General features: G+C 41.2%; 1 protein-coding gene across 4 annotated transcripts in view; it reads right to left on the reverse strand.

Moving 5' to 3' along the window:
• The window catches only part of PTPN4 (protein tyrosine phosphatase non-receptor type 4), a 117,148-nt gene that overhangs the window by 36,601 nt on the left and 56,823 nt on the right, over window positions 1–23,724 (reverse strand). For 2 of the 4 annotated variants that reach the window (XM_087712155.1, XM_087712147.1), the window contains exons 4-11: window positions 19,382–19,424; window positions 19,194–19,272; window positions 15,119–15,163; window positions 12,230–12,294; window positions 5,446–5,566; window positions 4,919–5,006; window positions 2,642–2,730; window positions 222–285 (exon numbers count right to left, since the gene is read on the reverse strand). In XM_087712155.1, coding sequence (XP_087568281.1) covers window positions 222–285; window positions 2,642–2,730; window positions 4,919–5,006; window positions 5,446–5,566; window positions 12,230–12,294; window positions 15,119–15,163; window positions 19,194–19,272; window positions 19,382–19,424 — 594 coding nt within the window. Of the gene's footprint in view, window positions 1–221; window positions 286–2,641; window positions 2,731–4,918; window positions 5,007–5,445; window positions 5,567–11,111; window positions 11,188–12,229; window positions 12,295–15,118; window positions 15,164–19,193; window positions 19,273–19,381; window positions 19,425–23,724 lie in introns of those variants that run through there. The other 2 variants (XM_087712150.1, XM_014068203.2) reach the window with 2 other exon arrangements.

Raw genomic sequence — 23,724 nt, forward strand, 5'->3', positions numbered from 1 at the left:
AACTAAACATGTATGGCCTTTTTCAATCTCCCCCTGACTCTATGCACAAAGAATAATTTCAGCCAGATTTGCTATATTAAAAATAATCTAGCCTACCATTAGACAATTACAAAATTAACATACTTTTATATTTTAATCAGGTATGAAGCTCTACAGAGAACGTTTTCAAAATAAAATATAATCTAGTATGAAATATATTAATTAGCAATATGAATACTCACCAATTCTTTTCTAAGTTGAATGAAAAATTGCTTGCACTTAAAAGAAATTTTTATGATTTTCAACCTAAATGAAATAAAAATCACAATAAGCTAATCATTTCTTCAGATGTATTAATTGGACACAGATGGTAACAGTATTCAACATTTACAAGACAAATATCCATCATTTCATTTACCTGTCTAAATCTTTTCCAACTTAAATTTTATTACTATAGCACTATACCTCAAAGACTATTTTACTACCAGAAAAACTTCAATTTCTTGTATTTATTTATTTATTTATTTGTTCATTCATTCATTTTATATGGGCTGATCATCTCTTGATTATGTTTATCAAGATATAAATTATTTCTACATACAAAAGCTATGAATGCAGGAAATAGTTAACATATGCACATATTGAATTTAAATTTGTGCTGTTAGTACCTTCACTCATTCATTCACTGCCATATTGATTACATAAGCTGAATGTTACATGTAAGAGGGAGAGTTTGGACATTATTCTCTGTGATTTAACAGCCAAGATTGACAGGCCTGCTCTCCTTCCCACAGCCTTCTCTGCCCCTCCTGGGTTTATTGAAAGAAAGAAGGTGACTTTACTTGCATTGTACTAAGAATGTTATTGGTCATCAAAGAACCGAAAACACTGGAGAGAAGGTGGCATATTTGCTCTACTGTAGCTCATTATTATCATTGGAAAATACCATTCTGATGCATGAAAAACAGGGGGAAACAAAATCATTCAAACTCATCTTAATCATGAGCAAAGAAATATTTTTTGAAGTTACATAATCTCTAATACCATAGGTCTTTATTGGGTCAATAACTGGAGTACATAATTAAGCAGAGATGAGGTTAGTATAGTTATTCTAGCCCTGCTTGAACTCTTAATATCATCAATCATGGTAGCCTTCTAAACCAGATAACAGGGTTGGGAATGGGAGACATTGTTCATCAGTGGTTCTTCTCCTTCCTCCAAGGTCAATTCTAACTGGTGTTTGGGGGAGGGGGAATAGTGAGGGGAGAAGTCCAGTTTTAGGCCCTTGGTCTGTCAAGTACAGTAGGGCTCAACTCTCCCTGTTTCTATTTAACATTTACAAGAAACTGCTGGGTGAGGTCATTTGTTGGCACAGAGCTAAGTATCATTACTATACATTGGTGTCTTTCCAATGCCTGGAGGCTGTACTGGCCTGGATGGGAAAGAATTAGTTTCAGCTCAACCCTAATGAGATTATGGCTGTGGGTTTTAGGATCCCTCATATCTGATGATCAGACATCTTTAACTTTGGTTGAGGTATTGAGGCAACATTCCCCCAGTCAGAGATAATGTGTAATCTGGAGGTTCTCCAGGAACCTTGGTTCCTACTCAAAGAGAAAAAACATACATGCGTGCCCATCTGCACCCTATAAATCTTCCCAGGTAGATTGGCCAGGAAATATAGCCAGATAAATTAGTTCTACTTTATTGTAAGACTACATTAATAGAATCTTAATATAGAATAGAAAGTCTGAAAGTAAAAATCTCTTGTTCTTTCCTTTACAGCATGAAAAGCTAGGGAGAATTACTTCTGAACCTCTTTCTCAGCCCATTATACAGCTGCTAGCTATATCCTCTCTTATCTGTTTTCTGGGCAGCATTTCTTCGTCCTGTCTCTCAAGGTTTGTCCTCACATATAATTACAGGTCCTTTCCTAGATCAAAGGACACTGGTGACAACCACTAATACCTTGCAATGAGCTTTGCATGAGTTTGTCCTTAAAGAACATTTGGAAACTGCAATTGGTCAGGAAGGCATGATATTGAATGCTGGTTAAAAACGTGTTCAACATGTTTTATCCCCCCAAAAATTAGTATAAACCCTGCAGCATGTAGTATAAAAATATACTATATATTTTATACTATATACGAAAAGGTGACCAACGTAGATCTTATATATACTTAAAAATGAAAGTTATCACTCTGTAATATTGGTGGTTTAACAACTACTCATCCAGTGAAGGTTTGAATACTGACTACACTAATGAGTCTTAGTTATGATCAGTCATGCAGTTATAGCCACTGCAGTACCCTGAAGTCATGTTATTTACAAGTTGTAACCCACGGGTGTCAAACTCACCGTGTCACGTTGCTATCGCGTGATTTATTGCAACTTGCCCCCCTTCATGGAGTTGGGGTGGGCTGTGTGTGACGCATCCGGCCTATAGGCCACCAGTTTGACACCCCTGTTGTAACCTTTCCTGCAGCCCTCTGACGAATGAAGTCAACAAAAAAGGTGGCAGGATGTTGCAAATTGAGGTTACATGAAGTCCTTGCTTATGACCATATGTCCCTTAATGATGGAGTTCTAGTCCTATTTAGTTTCATTCAGTGAGGAATATCTGTACAAAGGAAGTAATAATGCTTTTAAAACATATCCTTACCATGGAAAGGTGTTAATTCGTACCCTGTTCTTATAAATGAGTATGCCTCCTGACATTACTCCAATCCTAATTTCATTATTACTTTGATCCTATAAAAAGAACAAGAAAATTATGAATACTTATTCATTTCTTGTGTGAGATATTACAACTTTTATCATCTGTAAAGAAGCAATAAGTCTTCCTTGATGAGTCTCTAATGTCAATTTTCATTAAGGAAAACATTTTTTGACTTAATATCATATTCTGGCTCTTTTGCTTTCCTCATACTCTCATTATCAATCAATGTCCTAAGGTTCTCCTGTATTTCCCCCCAATAAAGAACTATTCTATATCTATTTAAACACAATTCATTTTAAGGAACTACCATACAGAAGAAAATTAGAATCACAAAACTTGAAATAATATGGTATCCTGCTCTGTTATGAAAATACCTGTGTAAGAGGCCCTAGGGTTGCCAATGACAAGTGCCATGGTGCTGGTCTGGGACCGCTGAGGCCCCTAGGGGCGGCTGTGGCTTTGCACTCTACTGCAGGACCAGTGGTGGGTTCCAGATCCCAGTGCAACCAGTACGGTGCAACAGGGCCGGGCATCCACCACATGCACATGCACAGAACACCCACGATGCTCCAGCTGCTTGGCGGAGCATCGCGCAGGTGCTGTATGTGCTATGCGTGTGCGCAGAAGCTCCGATCAGCTCAAATAAGGAGGGTGGGGGGCAGGTGGGCCCTCTGGAGCACCGTACCAGAATGGTACCTGGTGCTCCTAGCAGGCATTGGTACGCCCGTACCGGGGTGTACTGGTCGTATCCCACCACTGTGTAGGACCCTCACAACTCACACATAGCCTGCACCAGCATCGCAGAGTCTCCCCATTCGAAATACCCTGGCCCTGGGACTTGGAACTCTGTTCCTTTAATGACCATAAGTTTGTTCAATGACAGCAATTGGGAATATTGGGGTTGTGGTAATTGAGCAAGGAGGTCAGGTGATGTCTTGCTTAACAACCACTTCACTCAGTGACTAAGATTCTGTTCCCAATTGTGGTCAAAAACTAGCGGTAATATAACTGAACGTTCTGATTAAGCATGGCCATCTTTAAATGCCCTGAAACAGATACCATCAAAACATTGTGCTTTCTATAATAGGGAGTGGTTGCTAGACTTCTTCCAAAACTTGTTCTCCCTGGGCTTAAGAAAAATTCAATATTTAATTGATTAACCAGCAAATATATTGAATTCTTATAAGTAAGTTAATTACAGTGCAATTGTCCATTTCTGATTAAAAATCATGTGAAACATTGAACAAACAAGCTTGATTCTATCAAGAACTCTGAACTATAAGATCACATGTATTTCCTGATTCTTTAAGCTCTTTATTACTGTAGGTAAGAATTGCCTCTATGAAAGAGGACAAAGTTTATGATACCTTAATCTTAAAGGCAGTCATTTATTCTTTGTGTTAAGACTTCAGAAGCTGATACTCGCTTCTTATATTACATGACAAAGTATTTATTTTGTCTTACTTACTTAAATGGAATGGGGGGAGGCAATGGGAAAGGGGAGGAGAAAAAATAATATCTTGGTGATTGTTAACTGCTGCAGTTGAGATTTTGAAGTGGACATATACATCAATTCAAACACAACAAACGCTCAATATATGCCTAATTTCTTCTCTTTTATTGGGCTAAAAAGTATGTGTTAGCAATGGATTGTATGCTCAGCTGAGCACTACTATTAAGAAAATTAATATGGTTTTTCCATATTCACATCATGCAAAGAAGAGGAAGAAAGGAAACAACTCAAAACTCAGCACCCAATGGCTACTTCCAGCTACTACTTACTTGCTACTGCAAATTTTCCTTCTTTTTAATAAGTTATGAATTTAAATTGTTATAAGGTGCCTCATGAAAATTAAGAGAATCAAGTTATTTTCCATCAATACAATTTTTTAAGCACACCATGTGCAAACAACATCTTTGAATGCAATTTAGAAGCAGTTAATATTTATTCATATGTAAAGATGGACCAAATTGCAGCCTTTAAAAATATTAACTATATTACAAGCCAGGTTTGTGATTAAGAATTTTTATTAAAAGCTTCAAATGCATGGGTTATGTAAAACAAAACATAATTGAATTAAATTTTGAATACATAACTTTATACACTTTAATTCATGCTCATTTACTCTGAATACATAAATATATTTAAAATTGATAATTCATACAAAACAAGTTTATAGACGATACCCACTAAAACATTAGCAATTAATTCAAACCTACCCTTGCATAGTGCAGTTCAACTCCGTAGAGTTCTAAGGTTCGGGCAGTACTGAGATAACTGAATTCTGCTTCAGCTGGAGACAAACCTCTATATGGAGGCAAAAATAAGCAAACATTAAATTCTTTTAAAATGCTTGTAAAATCTAAGCCCTTGGCTACAAACAAAACTTTCTGCCTGAAATATGGAAGAATGCACTTTCAGTGTTGCACAGAATTGGTTGATTGCAAAAGCGTATTTTTGCATACCTTATTTAATAGACCCTGTTAGCAGGAACTCAACATAAATATAGTTATCAAAAAAGACAAGGGCATGCTCTTTCAAAAGATCTCTTTTTTATGGATCTGCAATTATAGGTTTACTTTAAATGCTTTATTTCTTCATAAGAAGTGAATAGCACACTATGGAAAAAGCTAGGTCATAATTCAGACGGCTACTTTTGATCTGCACACACCTAATAGTTCTGCAGGTAGAGAATCAGTCATATCATTTTTTTATTATTATAACTTTATATTTTTGTCATGCTTACATATGTTGCTGATGTAGTTTGGATATTTCTTTTTCGAAGTCTTGAGGCTGGCCAGGGATGAAAGAGTAATCTGAGAGGTAGCCCGGGAAGTTATCCGTAAGGTTGTAGTCTCCCAGTTCAGCTGAAAGTTAAAATAAGCTATTTATATAACAGCAACCCTGTTTCAACAACTTGTAGAACAAACAGAAGATATGGAAATAAAAACAGTTTATCTTTTCAGATCTTGGCATCTTTGAATGTAAAGATGAACATACATGAATCATTTCTTGAATATTAGTGCCAGAAAGACTTCAACCATTTGGTGCAAGTTTGCTTGAAAGCAAGTCCTATGAATTCCATATGAATAGCCCTCAAAATATTTTTCATTGAATCACATATATAATTTGATTTGAATTACTTGATATAGATCAGTTATCTAGATCCATTCCAGTCAGGCTTCAGGCCTGGCTACAGCACGGAAACCGCTTTGGTCGCATTGACCGATGATCTCTGGAGAGCCAGGGATGGAGGTCATGCCTCCATCCTAGTACTCCTTGACCTCTCTGCGGCTTTCGATACCATCGACCATGGTATCCTTCTGCGACGACTGTGGGAGGTGGGGGTGGGAGGCACTGTCTTAGGGTGGTTCTCCTCTTACCTCTCGGACAGGTCACAGTCGGTGTTAGTCGGAGGGCAGAGATCGACCCCTAGGCCCCTAATGTATGGGGTGCCGCAGGGTTCGGTCCTGTCCCCCCTTCTTTTTAATATCTATATGAAACCGCTGGGTGAGATCATTCGACGGCACGGGATAAAATACCACCAGTATGCGGACGATACACAGCTGTATCTGTCCGCCCCGTGCCAACTCAATGAAGCGATGGACGTGATGAGCCAGGGCCTTGAGGCTGTTAGAGACTGGATGGGGGTTAACAAGCTTGTACTCAATCCAGATAAGACTGAGTGGCTGCTGTGCTTCCCTCCCACTAATTGGCCAAGTGTTCCATCTCTCAGGCTGGGGGGTCAAATAGTACGCCCCTCAGACAGGGTTCGCAACTTGGGAGTCCTCCTGGACCCACAGCTGACTTTTGAACATCATTTGTCAGCTGTGACCAGGGGGGCATTTGCCCAGGTTCGCCTGGTGCACCAGTTGCGTCCCTACCTGAACCGGGAGGCTCTCACAACAGTCACTCGTGCCCTTGTGACCTCTAGGCTGGAGTACTGCAACGTGCTCTACATGGGGCTGCCCTTGAAGGGCATTCGGCGACTTCAGCTTGTCCAGAATGCAGCCGCGCGAGTGATCGTGGGTGGGCCTCGATTCACCCACGTAACACCTATCCTCCGCGAGCTGCACTGGCTGCCTGTTGATCTCCGGGTGCGCTTCAAGGTGCTGGTTGTCACCTACAAAGCCCTTCATGGTATTGGATCTGGGTACTTGAGAGACCGCCTACTGCCAATTACCTCCACTAGACCAATAAGATCCCATAGACTAGGCCTCCTCCGAATTCCATCAGCCGGCCAATGTCGACTGGCTACTACCCAGAGGAGGGCCTTCTCGGTGGCTGCTCTGACCCTCTGGAACGAACTCCCCGTGGAGATTCGTACCCTCACCACTCTCCAGGCCTTCCGCATAGCCCTTAAAAGCTGGCTGTTCCGACAGGCCTGGGGCTAAAGACTTGCAACCCCACTCGAATGGCATGACTGTTGTGTTTTTTAACGGTGTATGGTTTTCATGTTTGTAACTTGCCTGTTTTTCCCCTCCCTTGAATTGTGAGCCGCCCTGAGTCCCCTTTACTTTATTTTACAAATAAAGTAAAATCAAATCAAATCAAATATAGTAGTACCAATCTAATATTCAATATCTGATGACAGTACAGTTAGTTCCTGACTTACAACAGTTTGTTTAGTGACCGTTTGAAGTTACAACAGCCCTGAAAAAAGTGACCTATCACCAGTTTTTATACTAGCAGCATCCCCATGGTCATGTGATCAAAATTCAGAGCCTTGGAAACTTATTATGACAAATGATGTCGCAGTGTGATTCCCGTTTGCAACCTTCTGACAAGTAAAGTCAATGGGGAGGCCAGATTCACTTAACAACCATGTTACTAACTTAAACAACTGCTCTGATTCATTTAACAACTGTGGCAAGGAAGGTCGTAAAATGGAGCAAAACCCACTTAACAACTGCCTTGCTTAGCAACAGATTTTTGGGCTCAACTATGATCATAAATCAAGAACTATCTTTATTTTTATAAGCAACATTGAACAGTATTAAGTATTTTTGGAAAAATGTATATTTATGCACATTCTCTACCATAATAATATAGACAAAATTGCATTGGTAGGTGCCCGTGGAACCTTTCCTTTGAACAACACCCAATTTCAAAGAGATAAGCTACAGTTCAATTTATAAAGCTACGTGCCTCCCTGGGAGTGGCAGTTACTGCAAATAAGACTTCAAAGAAATGCTGAGCTGCATACAATGTTCCTAGACTTGTTTTCAAATAACTTCTTTTAGACTGTTATAAAAAAAAGTATGTTTCTATTGTACTAGTGCAATGATGGTAAACCTTTTGGGCTTGGCATGTCAATATTTTTTTAAAAAAATGCTCAACTTGACTATGTTGACATGTTAACAACCCCACCCCGAATAAATGAGAAAAAATTCTCTATTTTCCAGCTTCCATCTAAGCCACCCTGAACAGTATCCTCAATGTGTTAGAGATGAGCTGGGCCTTAAATAAAGGCCCAGACTTTGAAATCAACCCTAAAGTCACTGCTACCACTCAAAAAGGCTGCTTCATATCATTCCCTCAGATGCTACCCAGGATCTACCAGATGCCACTTACCTTCAAGCAATGTTCTCTTTCTGTTTGCAGACTCCTGTAGCCTACATAGGGCTGTTCTGAGTTACACAGGCCTTTCCTCTTGAAGCAGCTTCAGAGAAAGCTCTTCCACAGCCTCTGTAGACTCCAAAAACTGTGAAAGCGCACCCTGTTCTTGTGCAAATTCCAGAGGCTATGCGAGAACACATGCCATTCTCTGCTGCCATCAAAACTCACACAAGCACGGGGCATGCTTTAGAGATTAATTGTTGTCAGGCGTTGAAAACTGACATGTCACCTAAAATGTCATGTTGTATCACCTTTGACATACAAGTCAGGTTCACCATCACTTAACTAGTGCAAACTTCTTTTCAGAAAACCATGCTCTTGCAAGAAATATATTGGTCCAATAATATTCTAATATTCCAGATTTTTAAACTGTGTTTTCTTCTATGTTGAATTTTTTTATATAAGTCTAAATAAGTGAGCATAGACACAGTTAGATAAGATTAGACTCATACCACAAATCTCAAAATAATTGTTAAAATTATGTGCCACTATCTGAAGTTGGAAGTATGCATTGTTCACCTTTTAACTTTAAAAACAATATTAAACAGAACACAGTATCCGATAGCCCTATGACAGAAATAAGAAACTTGTGACATATATCAGTGACTGTCAATGGATTTGAACTACATATTGTGTGTGGTAAAAGTATATGAACCTCTGCTTTCAGTAAGCGAAGTGTCCTTCTTGAGCAGCAATAACTGCCACTAAATGTATATAAGGACAGTTGATCAGTCCTACACATTGGCTTGGAGGAATTTTAGCCCATTTTTCCTTCTAGAACAGCTTCAACTCAGGGATGTTGGAAAGCTTCCACACAGGAACTACCCTCCTTCCACAACATTTCTATAGGATTAAGATCAGGGCCTTGCCTTGGCCATTTGAAAACATTAATTTTAACTTTAGCATTAATTGTTCTTGGCTGTACTACTTTGTATTTTAGGTCATTGTATATTGTTGCCTGACCCACTTTATCTTGAGCTTCAGTTCATGGATATCTAGATTATAGGTCCATCAATGATGGCAAGTCATCCTGGTCCAGAGAAAGCAAGCAAGTCCAAGCCAAATTTCATAGAAGAGATAAAGTTCTTATACTGAAATCTAGTATTTGCCTTTTGCCAAACAACACTTTTTATTCAAGCAAAAACATCCTATTTTGATCTCATCCTTCCATCAAACATTTTTCCAATAGCCTTATGGTCTTTCACAAATCGTAGACAGGCAGCAAAGTTATTTTTCTGAGAGTAGTAGCTTTCTCCTTGCAATGCTGTCATGCACATCATTACTATTCTATGTTCTTTTGATGGTGGTCTCGTGAACACTACCATTTGCCAATGCAATGCAGTATCATTAGCTCTAGGGGTTTTTGAGACCTCCCAGAGTATTACATGCCTCGCTCTTGGTGTGATCCTGATTAGTTGACCAGTCCTGGGGAAGGTAACAAAAGTATTGAATTGCTAATATTTCTGCACAATATTCCTGATAGTGGATTGGTGGAGTTCAACTCTTTGGAAGTAGTTTTGTAACGTTTTCCAGCCAGCTGGATATCAATAACTATTTTTCAGAAGTCCTCAGAAGTCTTCTTTATTTGAGCCATGATACACTTTCACATGCTTGTGAAGATTAGACTTTAATAATGAATACCCAGAGTTGTGTTCTTTAAAGAATGCAGGAACTTCCACATTTATATCTGATAATCATTCCAATGATTAATATATCTGATTCTAATTTCCCTTTCAAATTAATTGATAATTCTAAAGGTTCACCTACTTTTGCCATACACAAATAGTAGCTTTGGATCATTTTCCTAAATGAATAAATGAGCAAGTATAATATTTATGGTTCATTTATTATATTGGATTCTTTTTATCTAATTTTAAGACTTGTGCAAACAGATTGTGTTTTAGGTCACTTTTATGCAGAAATATTAAAAATTCAAAAGTGTTCACAAACTTTAAAGCAACACTTTTCGTACATGTTATTTCCCAGATGAAGTACATAGAAATCAGATTGACTATATTATTGGCAGAAGGAGGTGGAAGAGCTCAATTATTAACAACAAAGACATGGGCAGGACCAACTGTAGAACAGATTAGATATTGCTCATATGCAATTACCCAATTAAGGTAAAGTGGAAGAAAAAAGCCAAACAGTTTCCATAATATGACCTTGAGCATACACACCATTTTTAAGGAGAGCATTAGGAATCACTCTGAAGCTTTGGACCTCATTGATAAGGGTTCAAAGACACTAAAGAATAAACTTAAAGAATTTGTTAAGAATGAATCTGTAAACAGATTGCCAAAGATCAAAAACAGAAGAAAGCAAATTGTATATCAGACCAAAGAGTGAAAATCGCAAAAAAGAAAAGAGATAAAGCAACCCCCCCCCCAAATCACAGGAACAAACAATGAAGAATTTTAAATAGCTGTTAGAAGAGGCAAAACTGTAAATGAAAATGGAAACGGACATGCAAAAATCGGGTAAGTCTTCCAAAAAATCCCCAAAATGAGAAATGAGTTCCAACTTCAAAATGGTACACTAAAGGACACCAATAGACAGTTCTTTACGAGAAGAACTATGTTTAGCCAATGATGGCAAAGAATCAGGAGGAGGCTGGTAGGACTTTTTCTAACTAATTTTTTTATTTCAAGTTATAAGCTTTTGTGAATTTCACAAAGAGTAACAGATAGTAACTATTCCAAAGAAGACGAAAAAAGATGGAAAGAATGAACTGAAACTATGTACAATAGAGATTTCATCATCGCAGATGCCATAGAAGATACTCCTACTTACAAGAACATCTAGTACTAGAAGATGAAGTTAGATCAGCATTCTGGCCAGAACCAGTCAGGTTACATTGATGGGATATCTACAGAAATACATGAAACAACAGAAGAATACTAAATAATGGTTTTAACTAACCTATAGTAGCAAATCTGGAAGAAAAAACCCCAGTATTTAACAAACTGGAAGGTATTGATCTACATACTAATAGTAAACAAAAGGATTTAGCAGAATCTGCAGACTACAATACACTATCCTTAATTTCACATGCTAGTAAAATAATGTTTAGGATCATCCAATGCAGATTAGAGTCCTGGTATATTCCAGGAAAAGGAATAGGCCAGATGTTCAAGATGGATTTAGAAAAGGCTGAGGAACATGAGAAATTATTTCTGATGCACGCAGGACATTTGATAAAGCCAAAGAATACCAAAATAAGTCAGTGTGTACTTAATTGATTAAAAAAAATCCTTTAATTGTGTTTGTCATGTCATGCTGTAGAAAATATTTAGAAAATTGAGAATTCCAGACCATCTCCTGGATGAAACATAAATAACCTGTGTTATGCTATTGATACTCACAGTAAAAAAAGGACTAAGATTAAATGTAAATATAAATAAATTTCTTTGTGGCACTCTATGTAATTGAAAATTTACTTTGAAGAAGCAGGATAGAAAAGGGATGACGCTTTAGAACTTTGATATTGAAGAAGACTCTTGAAAATACTGTGGATAGCCAAGAAAATAAACAAATGGGTCACCAAAGAAATTAACCAGAATTCATTCAAGGTGTAATGTTACTAATAATGGCTTGTAATAATGGTATAATAAATAATATTATGACAGCAACCATATTCTTACCTTTTCAGGAATAAACTAAACAGAATGTTTTTGTAAAAATTGCAGGATTGCAATAGAAGTCAATTAAAGAAATACATTTAATAAAATGTAGTATATTTAAAATATCTAAAATGTCACCTGCTAGGGAGCAACATTGGACAAAAGTTATCACATTTCTGTTATATAGATCTGTACGTATCATGAATTTGTAGTAAAGGGGCACAGTGAAACATGATATGTCAGACAAGATAGGCATTGACCAGTATGTTTTCAATTTTAAACACTTACGTATGTACTTACACTGAGCAGCATAGGAAGCCAAGAGTACAGCAGTATTATAAGGACAGGGCAATCTGTAAAAGGTAAAAAACAAAACCTAAAAATCTCCACTATGAACTATAATATTTAAATCCAAACTATTTTATCAATTTATTTAAATTAGGCAAATCTATTGAACTATGTGGATCAGTGACGTGCGGTGAAGCTTCTGGCTGGTGAGGCAAAAAGAAAGAAAGCGGCTTCCCCCCCCCCCGCCCCGCAGCAGGCTGGAGCGAGAACTGCGGAGGCGAAAGGCGAAGAGGGGTGGGGGGGTGTTTGCAGCCCTAGTTCTGTCTCCCAGCATCCCCAGGAGGAAACGGCGAAGAAGGGTGGGGGGGGTGTTCCAAGAGGCCCCCTCCCCTTTTGGCACTCCGGAGCTCTGGCAGAAAGCGGCGGGAGCGGAATACTGTCCTCTATTGCCGGAAAGTCCGGGGAGGGAAGCGGGGCTCGTGGAGACTTGCTCGCAGCCGGCTTCTCTGGAGCGGGGGGGGGGGGGTGCGATAGAAGCGAAGCGGATCCTCTTGCCGCTGCGGGCTCCGCTTCTATCCCCCCCCCCGCTCCAGAGAAGCCAGCTGCGAGCGAGTCTCCACGAGCCCCGCTTCCCTCCCCGGACTTTCCGGCAATAGAGGACAGCATTCCGCTCTCGCCTCTTTCTCCCAGAGCTCCGGCAGGACTTGCGGAGTGCCAAAAGGGGAGGGGGCCTCTTGGAACACCCCCCCACCCCTCTTTGCCGTTTCCTCCTGGGGCTGCTGGGAGACGGAACCAGGGCTGCAAACACCCCCCCCCACCTCTCTTCGCCTTTCGCCTCCGCAGTTCCTCCTCGCCCCCCACCTCCTCCATCCCCAAGTCTGTGTCTGCCAGGCGTCTCGCGTTTATGCCCGCCATAAACACGAGACGCCTGGCGGACACAGCGGGGGAGACGGAGGAGGTGGAGGGGGGCAAGGTGGCAGCCGGCAAAGAAAGGGGAGAGGAGGAGGAGGAAAGGAAGAGGGGAGCAGGATGGGGGGGGAGAGGGCTGCCCCTCTCTTCTCAAACAAACAAGGCTCCCCTCCCTGCGTCTGCTCCTTCCCTCTCTTCTCAAGCAAACTCTCTCTCAAATTGAGAGTTTGTTTGAGTGAAGTTAAGAAAGAAACACACACACACACACACACACACACAGACAATAAAAACAAATGACAATTACTTAAATTACAAATAAATTGAATTCCTTCCCCCTGCCCCCTCCCTCTGACCAACATACCTTCCAGCTATGCCAAAATTCCAGATTCGGTCTAGCTAGGCTCCAGGGCCAGGCAGGCTAGGATAGTGGCTCCTAGAGCCACCACGTGCCCTCTGCAGAAGGAGGCCCGAGAACTATGGGCCTCATTTGCATACTAATTTTTTGCTTTTTAACACTTGGTTAACCCTTAAAAGGCAAAAAAATCCTTATGCAAAGGAGGCCCCGAGTTCTCTGGCCTCCTCCTATACTTAAACACTATGTACACTCCAAATCACTGTGAATTGAAGTCTGGTAGCAACTAGCTTGGCCTTAATTATTTTAGAAAAAATCTTTAAAATTCCTTCCTTTTCCTGAGGAGACTGGTGAGGTCCCGCCTCCCTTGCCTCTAGTGAGTTCACGTCCCTGATGTGGATATTTCCTTACAAAACCTTTGTACGGAATGCATGTCTTTCATGAGCTGAATCATGATATACTTTCCTATTTTTAAAAATAAAAAATATGTCTATCAATCGATATTTAAATGATTAAAAGTATACATTTATTTATTTATTCATTCTGTATATGAATAAACTGATATGTGCAGGTATTCCCCACTTAATAACCACAGTTGGGACTGTCAGCACTATCATTAAGCCGTGCAACCATTCAGTGAAACATCACATGAACACATAGAATTTATAAAATCGGTCCCACCGTGGTTGTTAGGTGAATCACCTGTGGTCATTAAGTGAGTCATCATGTGATTTTACTGGTTTCTTCATTGACTTTGTTTGTCGGAAGCCAGTTGTAAATCTCACAAATAGCAATCAAGTAACAGTGGGAAATTGTGATGGTTGTAAATGTGCATTGGTTGCAAAGTGCCTGAATGGTAATCATATGGGGACACTGTGACATAAAGTTGAGGACCAGTTATAAAGTTTTTTGGCACATTATCAATTTAAATGGTCACTAAACAAGGCAGTCATTAACAGAGGACTATCTGTATAGACATATCAAAATGCTAAGCCTGGATTCTGGATAATATTGATTTCTTATGTTCAAGCTGAATACAGCCTAACATTGGTTATGTTTCTCTTATTACAACCATAAACAAAGGAAATTTGCTTATTAATATCAAAACCCGATAGCCTGACACCAAGAAAATTTATAAATTAAGAACCATGGTTTTTTATATCCTAGCCTGATAAAAACTGTCAAGATCTCCAAGTCTACTAACATGTGAAATCTGAGTTTGTATTTTGTAGTTGGGAACACAGGGAGAGGCAAATGTAAATGAGCAATATCTCAGAATCCAAGCATGTCATTCAAAATAAACATGGTCACTTTTTATAGAACATATTGTGTACCTGGAAGGAATAAAAATTGTACATCCTTTTGGGAATTGGAAGTACAGGAATATTAGCAGACAGGTAAGAAAATTTTAGCATTTAAACTCAATTTAATATAATTCTGAGTTCATTATAAAATGTGATGCCCCATCATTACATTTGTATTTACAATATTCTAGTACACATTTTATAATTTTCACAGAATGCATGCAATCACTTGATTATAGCATTATGTCATGCTGTTTAATGAATGCTGCCCATCCCTGCCCTGAATCACAAGACACTCAAGTTTGTAAAATAAACAAATCTTACCTTCCAGTAAGAATATCTTGTTTAATTTGCAAAAAATACTGGTACCTTAAAGAAAAAGTAAACAAGAACAACAGGTTGACAAACTTACTATTATATTCTTATCTAACAAAATTAAGATGTCTTTTGACTTTGGCATCTGCATTTTATTAAATGCTTTTATTTTGCCTACCTAATAATACAAAACAAAATTAAAGCTTTTTATTATTACACTAAAATTAATAAATCAACTAATGTAAAAGATTGAGGTGAAGATCTGTAACTAATGAAATTATTATGCAATCTCACATTGTTAGCTCCATTTCCTATTTCTTCCATGTCTGAAACTGGATAATTTTTAATCAATGTCAGAGAAATATGATACTGGTCTATCATCAATATTTACAACTACTTGTTTAATTTCCTAATACACATTTTAAAAATAATCAAATCAGATTTCAGATACACTGCTATTGGGATGCATATGCATTAAATCTGGCGCTTTAATATTCTCTGCATCTCAGATAATGCCTTGCTTCCATTCATGAACTGAGAGCGAGGCTTCATAAAAATGTTTTGACTTATATTATGTAATGGAATTTTGTTTTTTAAATCACTTCATATTTTAGGCAGATGTTTCCTTTTTATATACGCTTCTTTGGGGTAAAGTTTCCAACTTTAAAGATACTTGTTTCGCTCTTAGGGTTTCTCCATTTGAATATAAAGTATTGCTCATGTTACCTTGGTATAGAGCAGTGATGGCTAACCTTTTTGTACTCGCGTGCCCACACCCATAACATAATAATGTACGTGTGACACCCCCATGCGCCCCTTCACCCCATGCGCGACATCCCCCATGCCTCATTTTGGGCTTAGCAGGCCTCCCTGAAGCCTCCTGGAACCACACCCCTGCACTACCCCCCACCTTCCCGTGCATGCGCACACTGTTACAGGTATTATGTCTGCCTTGCATGCAGCTTTATTCCTCTCTAGCATTCATCTCCATTGTTCAGTGATGCATTTCCTGCCACTCAAGATTTATCTCTATCTGTTTCTGTGAGGCACTTCCTGTTCCTATTGGAAGTATATAGTTATATTCTTGATCCCTTATATGTATAGTGTTTAAATGCATTTTGATTAAACAACACATGCTGCAAAGACCCGAAAATCAGCTGGCCAGTGGAAGGCACGTGTGCAGTGGAGCTCAGCTGGGGTGACAGTTCGCATGCCGGCAGTGAGGCCTCCGTGTGCCACCTGTGGCACATGTGTCATAGGTTCGCCATCATGGGTATAGAGACTGTCATCAAAAGACAAGCCTTTCCATTCTTTTTGGGAAAGTCCTATTGTACATGGTAATCTTACAGATCTATTCCAATCTATTAAATGCACTTTTAAAATGATATACAGGAAGACCTCAATTTACAACCACAATTGAGCCCAAAATTTATGTTGCTGAGAAATTTGTTAAGTGAGTTTTACCCCATTTGAACCCCGTTTTTGCCCTCCAGAGCCTTCAGGGAAGCCTCCTGAAGGCTCCAGAGGATGAAAAATGGCCCAATGTGCAAACCAGAAGTCCACTGGACCCATTTGCGCATTGGTCCACTCCCAAACTTCCAGTTTGCGCACTGAACCATTTTTCGCCTTCCGGTGGCTTCAGGGAAGCCTCCAGAGGGCAAAAAACAGCCTTAAAAGAAGGCTGAAGTCAGTTGGCTAACACATGCATGTGCGCTGGAGCTGACAGGGCAATGCCTTGCGTGCCCTAACAAATGGCTCTGCGTGCCACCTGTGGCACGTGTACCATAGGTTTGCCATTACACCACGAGAGGGAACTTAAGATTTCAATTAAAGGAGACATACACTCATATTCAATTTACAATTACAGAATGAATAACAAAATTAACTTTGGACATATTGAAGTATATTTTTGAGTAATGGATCCAAAAGTTAATTTTAATAGTGTCTGTCTCTAAAGACAGATTGTGTTTAAAATATATTATGGAAGAGGAACAAGTTCTACCTGACAAGATTGAGACTGATTTATACGTGGATTTAAAAATCACAGGCATTAAGAATGACATGATAAAAGATGTTACATTGGTAATATAAAAGAAACTGGGTGATGTATGGACCTGGATAACTTTCCTATAATGGATTTACAAAAAAGTCGTTAAAGTTTTGAAGAATTTTAGGGGAGAGAGAAAAAAAAATTGAAAAAAATCAGGTTCTAGGTTCCTTATTTTAACTGAATATCAATTTTTTTAGAAGTAAAAGGAGGGAACATCAACCTGATCAAGGTTAAAGTAGATATCTCTGGTAGGCCTTAGTGGACTTTTGCTGATATCAGAACTGAAATGATGAGCTTTATGTATTTGTTTACAGACAAGAGATGAGATATAAGAAAAAGAGATCATTTGATATATTTTAAGAGAAAATGATAAATTTTTAAAATTATTCATACTTGTTTTAATGAAGTTGTGAAGTCATAGCTTTATAATTTTTCTTTATTATATTCTTTTTTTTTAATTTCTACTTTCCCCTTATTTTTCTTTTTTCCTCTTTCTTTCCTGCATTTTCTAGTTTTTCTTTTTATTCTTTTATTTATTGAGTTTGTATTTACTGTTTATATTTATGATCCTTAATAAAATTACTATTAAAAGAACATTGCACTTGAAAGAGTATTTTATCCTACTTGTTTGTCAGAAAAATGGTGCTGTCCTGGGAGGCTTTCATGTATTAAGGGACAATAAGAACAGATTGAATGCAGCACTACAGGTATGCGAATCCACAATGAAATTAAATTCAGTTGTCTGATTTTTTTTCTTACAATATACATTGTAAATAATTCCTGTGCTTAACTAAGATTAAAAGTACTTTAGCAAAAACAAATTGCAGTAATAAATGCTTTCAAAAACTTTTCTTAAAAATGTTCATATAGATATCTATCTACATTATATATCTACATTAAACATGCAATTGAAATTTTTAAAAAAGTTACCATTGAAATACATTGAAGACTTCATATAATTTGAATATATGTTTATGAATAATTTGAATACAAGTGGATATAAGATGTTCAGAATATTTACTATATACTAATATATTTACACAAGGAATTATGTACTTTACTACCTCCTTGTACTTAAGGAGATTCAGAATGTGATTGGGCTCCCACAGTCCTCTCTTTATGTCAGTGGGAACACTCAGTACAGTATACTTCAATATACTCCCCACTCAGCATGAATGGAGTGGCCTGATTTTTGCCAAAAAAGGATCTATAAGTATTCAGGAACCAAGCCATGTAGATTTTAAAGGTAAAAGCTAGCACTTTGTCTAATGCCTTAGTGTCAATGTGCCTTAGTGGCATATTGATAGATGTCCTATTTCTACTCAGCAGATATATTTTGGACCACCTGTAGCTTCTGAGTAATCATGTAAGACAGGGCCCACATGGAATGGATTGCTTTAGTCCAACTGAGAATGAAGAATGTTGACTGACTGTTGAAAATGCCTCCTTGTCTCCAAGACTTGCAACTGGCCTATCCATGAAACCTTGGAAAGGTCCTTGTGTCCATAGTTCAACCTGCTGTACCAGCAGAAGCCTGAATTCAAAGAAACCCCAACCCTTTCTAAAGTAAACAGTGGAACTGAAATCAAGCCAGATCTGACAAACAGGCACCGACAGTCTCCAGATGCTGAGTCAGAACTTTGATAGCACCCAGGTTTAACTTGAGATGAATACATACAATTCATTTTCATCATTACACTGATAATAAGTCCCTCTGAACTGACACACAAATTATACCCAAGAGTTTCATGTAGTTACTAAATAGCATGGGGAATAGATTTATGGACTTCACATTGAACCAAATTGGAACAACCAGGGATGCAGCCCTACTTGCCCCATGCTCACAAAATAGAACTGCCCATTCAAGAATGACTGCGAAAGATCCAGAAAACTGGATTCTTCTAGGACTCTCTGAAGCTGAAGTTCTACTATCTTACGTAATGTCTTCTATAAAATCAAACATATGCAAATTTAACACCAGCAGCATTATGTTTTACATAATAAAACAAAGAGGTAACTGATTAAAACAGATACCGTGTATATTCTTCTTGAAGCTTATTAGGATCGCTTACAAAAAATTTGACTCTGAAGTTCAAATTGTGGGGTGATCCTCCTAAAATGAACCAAAACATCTGATTAGAATTTGATATTTTAGCTTACTTAAGGTTTTACATAAATTTACTGATTTTTTTTATTCAAAGTAGATAAAATATTTTGCTCACTTTTCAACTGTTTCCTAATTGGCTTGTTTGGATCCAGCCACCTCTGAGGGAGAAAAAAGATTGGCTTATTATATATTTTTTTCAAAACAAGGTACATTTTGCCACATTTCAAAACAAAGAAATATTAAAAGACCCTGTTTTTGTTTTTATGTTTGCTGTGATGCTGAAATGAGCACAGAGTTCATAAAATGCATGGCATGTTCATCTTGGACAGCCAGCTACAGGTAAATTCTAGGACCTGCTCTAGAAACCCTGAACCGGCACTCACAGATTATATTATAGGTAGCCAGTGTGGCTAAAATTGCAGGATAAACATACTGTGCGAGACCTGAATGGCTGCCTGGCTTTCTCGCTCTGTAGAAAGCCGGATGAAAAAAGACCTCAGAGAGCCTGTTCGAAACCTGTTAAATTATTACCAAAGGTCACCCGAGGAGGACTGGAGTCTGGGGAGCAAGAGAGGAGAGAGGACCAGGCACCTGGAAGTCTCCTGAAGTTCGTGAATGGGGGAAACTCTCGGCGGCCTGGATTTACACCCTGCGGCGTGGAGAGGAAGACGGCGGCGGCGCGCTGCTGACAGCAGCGTTCTACTACAGCCTCCGGCCGGACAGCAGCATTGATTTACAACTTTTGGCGTTTTCTCAGTTTTGGAGTTTAGGGAGAGAGAGGAGAGAGGAGGGAGGATCGGACAGCTGAAGTCCTTGAGCGATGAAACCCTCGGCGGCCGGATTTATACTCGTGGCGTGGATAGGAAGATGGCAGCACCGCGCTGCTGATAGCAGCGTCCTATTGCAATCCTCCGGCGTGTTTTGGACCTTTCAGCCGAGTGGTGAGCCTTGTGGACCCCATAAACGACTATTACTATCCTCCATCGCCCCAGAGAGGTGGGGATTCTATAGGGGCTTGGTCGGGCGGATCGGGCGGCTGGCTGAGGTTGCCGCCGCCGTAGCTCTTCAGGACACCCCCCCTCCTCCATCCTGCTTGCCTTCCTCGCCGCCGCAGCCTTGCCCTTCACTCTTTATGCGTGCTGAACATTTCTCCTCCTGCTGCCCTTGTTGCTGTGGAGCCTTCGCCTGTTTCCCTACCCAGCACTGACTCTCCACTCCACTGCCTTGGCCTGCGACCATCTGCTTTGGCCTGTAACAGCTGTCCTCCTTGACCGCTCGCCACCCGTTTCTGCCCTTGGATAGACAGGTATAGATAGGATAGATAGGTATAGATAAGTATAGGTAGATAGATTTATAGGTATAGGTACCTGGGCAGCGTCCATCTGATGGTGTACCCGGTTTGTGGGAAGGAGTGATAGAGGTTAGAGTTAGGGTTAGGGTTGGGGTTAGGGTTGGGTAAGGGTTCAGGTTAGGGCTAGGGTTAGGGCTAAGGTTAGGGTCAGGGTTGGGTTAGGGTTAGGTTTCGGACCAGGGTTAAGGTTAGGGTTAGGAGCGATAGAGGATGGCAGTTCCAGGGGTGGGGATTTGGCGTCCTAACAACTGGCGCTTTCCCTTCCCCCTTCTTGATTTGTTCCAGCCACCCCCTGACTTTGGACCCCCTGGCCCCCTGGCCTCGGATCTGGAGGGTGTGGGACTGTGAAGCTGTTGCTCGCTAACATCTTGCTCCCCTCTAGCCACAACCGCCTAGCACAATACGGACTTTTGGCCTTTTGGCCTTGGGTATCTTCCTGGGACTTGAGGAAGGGAGAGGAGCAGAGCAGCTCTCCCTTTTCCCTTTATACCATCGTTGTTTTAAATCGCACTTGCGCAGTGCTCCGCTAATTTTTATGAATGTGGTGTGGATGGTGTGCCTGTTTGATGTCTGTACCCACTTTTAAATCTTATTATTGTTGTAGTTTCTGTGTTTTAACTGACTCTGTGGGGACTGTATGGGTGAGTGCTTGTGTATGTTAGGATTGGGATCATAACCTGGTGCCTCCTCCACTGAGTGCAATGGCAGAAGTGGTAGGGGGGCCCAGGTCTATCTCCCATCCTAGAATGACTGGTATAAATCGCCTACCGGAAGGAGCGGAGGCCATGAGAGGGGAAGTGGGGTCTACGGTTCCGAGGGTGGGCCGGAGCATTGCGGTCATTATTGGGAGGGGCAGGTATGATAGGAACTTCAGGGCTAGCCATTACCGGGGAAGGAGGGTCCGCTACGTCACAGCGATCCCCCCTTCCGGCCCTGCTAGTTCCACTCCAGGGCCAGATGGCGAGAATTGTCAGGGCCCTGGTCTCAGGCTGTTGTTGCTAAATGCCAGGTCTGTGGTTCATAAAGCTCCCCTCGTCCGGGACCTAATATTAGACGAGGGGGCAGACCTGGCATGTATTACTGAAACCTGGCTGGGCCCAGAGAGAGGAGTCCCCCTCACTGAAATGTGCCCAGAGGGATTTCAGGTGCTCCACCAGCCGCGACCCCAGATAAGGGGTGGGGGAGTGGCCGTCATCGTCCGAAGGTCATTAGTTCCTCGTAGGATCCCTGCTCCGGAGCTTCTCGGGTGTGAGTCCTTGTTGTTGAAGTTGGACCTTGGGGGTCAAGTGGGCTTGCTGTTAACGTACCTACCTCCCAACAGCATTGCAGCAGCCCTCCCCTCGCTCCTCGAGTCGGTTGCCAAGCTGGCGGTAGAGTTCCCCAGGGTTATGGTGCTGGGGGATTTCAACCTGCCTACGCTCGGTGAACGCTCTGATGGGGCGCAGGAGTTCATGGCTTCCATGACAGCCATGGACTTGACCCAATTAATCCGGGGTCCGACTCATTCAGCGGGTCACACACTCGTATTCCTCTCGGAGCAGTGGAGGCGTGATCTAGCATTGAGGGGTATTAAGATCTTGCCCTTGTCATGGTTTGATCACTTCCTACTGAGGCTTGACTTTCGGAAACCAATCCTCCACTGTAGGGAGGAGGAACCGATTAGGTGGTTCCGTCCCAGATGCCTGATGGACCCCATGGGTTTTCAGACGGTGCTTGGGGTGATACCTGACACTCTCGTCCACAGTCCGGTCGAGTCCTTAGTCGCTGCTTGGAATACAGCGGCGACGGAGGCTCTAAACCGGATTGCGCCTTTGTGGCCTCTCCAAGGTAGCGGATCCAGGAGAGCTCCTTGGTTTACTGAGGAACTCCGGGAGATGAAGCGCCAAAAGAGACGCCTAGAGCGCCGCTGGAGGGCCAGTAAATCTGAGTCAAACCGAGCACTAATGAGAGCCTATATCAGAGCCTATCTCATGGCAATACGGGCGGCGAAATGTTCGCATTTTGCCGCTCTTATTGCATCCGCTGAATCGCGCGTATGCGGATGAACCTTTACAAGGTAGAGCTGAGGAATTTGTTCAGTATTTAACGGATAAAGTCGCTCGGATTCGAACAGACCTGGACTCCAATTGCACGGTACCAGCCGAGGTACCGGGGGAAGGTCTTGAGCGGAGTTTATGGACTGAGTTTCAACTTGTCACACCTGAGGAAGTGGACAAGGCCATGGGAGCGGTGAGTGCCTCCACTTGTATACTGGACCAGTGCCCCTCCTGGCTGGTTTCGACCAGCAGGGAGGTGACACGTGGCTGGATCCAAATGATAATTAATACCTCGCTCCAGGAGGGATCCTTCCCGCTCCTCCTAAAGGATGCGGTGGTGAGACCCCTCCTGAAGAAACCGTCTTTGGACCCAGCCATTTTGAGCAACTATCGTCCAGTCTCCAACCTTCCCTTTGTAGGGAAGGTTGTTGAGAAAGTGGCGGCCTCTCAACTCCGATGGTCCTTGGATGAAACCGATTATCTGGATCCCTTTCAGTCTGGTTTCAGGCCTGGTTACAGCACGGAAACTGCTTTGGTCGCGCTGATCGATGATCTCTGGCGAGCCAGGGATAGGGGTCAGTCCTCTATCCTGGTGCTCCTTGACCTCTCAGCGGCCTTCGATACCATCGACCATGGTATCCTTCTGCGACGGTTGCGGGAGGTGGGAGTGGGAGGCACCGTTCTTCGGTGGTTCTCCTCCTACCTCTCGGACAGGTCGCAGTCGGTGTTGGTCGGAGGGCAGAGGTGGACCCCAAGGCCCCTCAATTATGGGGTGCTGCAGGGTTCGGTCCTGTCCCCCCTCCTATTTAACATCTACATGAAGCCGCTGGGTGAGATCATATGCCGGCACGGGATTAAGTACCACCAATATGCGGATGATACCCAGTTGTATCTGTCCGCCCCGTGCCAACTCAGCGAAGCAGTAGAAGTGATGTGCCAGTGCCTGGAGGCTGTTAGGATCTGGATGGGAGTAAACAAATTGGCACTCAATCCAGATAAGACCGAGTGGCTACTGATGTTCCCTCCCAAAGATTGGCCAAATATTCCATCTCTCAGGCTGGGGGGGGTGAA

This window comes from Thamnophis sirtalis, unplaced genomic scaffold (assembly GCF_051295495.1).
Source record: "Thamnophis sirtalis isolate CommonGarterSnake01/CBP01778 unplaced genomic scaffold, rThaSir2_p1.2 scaffold_1, whole genome shotgun sequence".
In the NCBI taxonomy this organism is placed as follows: domain Eukaryota; kingdom Metazoa; phylum Chordata; class Lepidosauria; order Squamata; family Natricidae; genus Thamnophis; species Thamnophis sirtalis.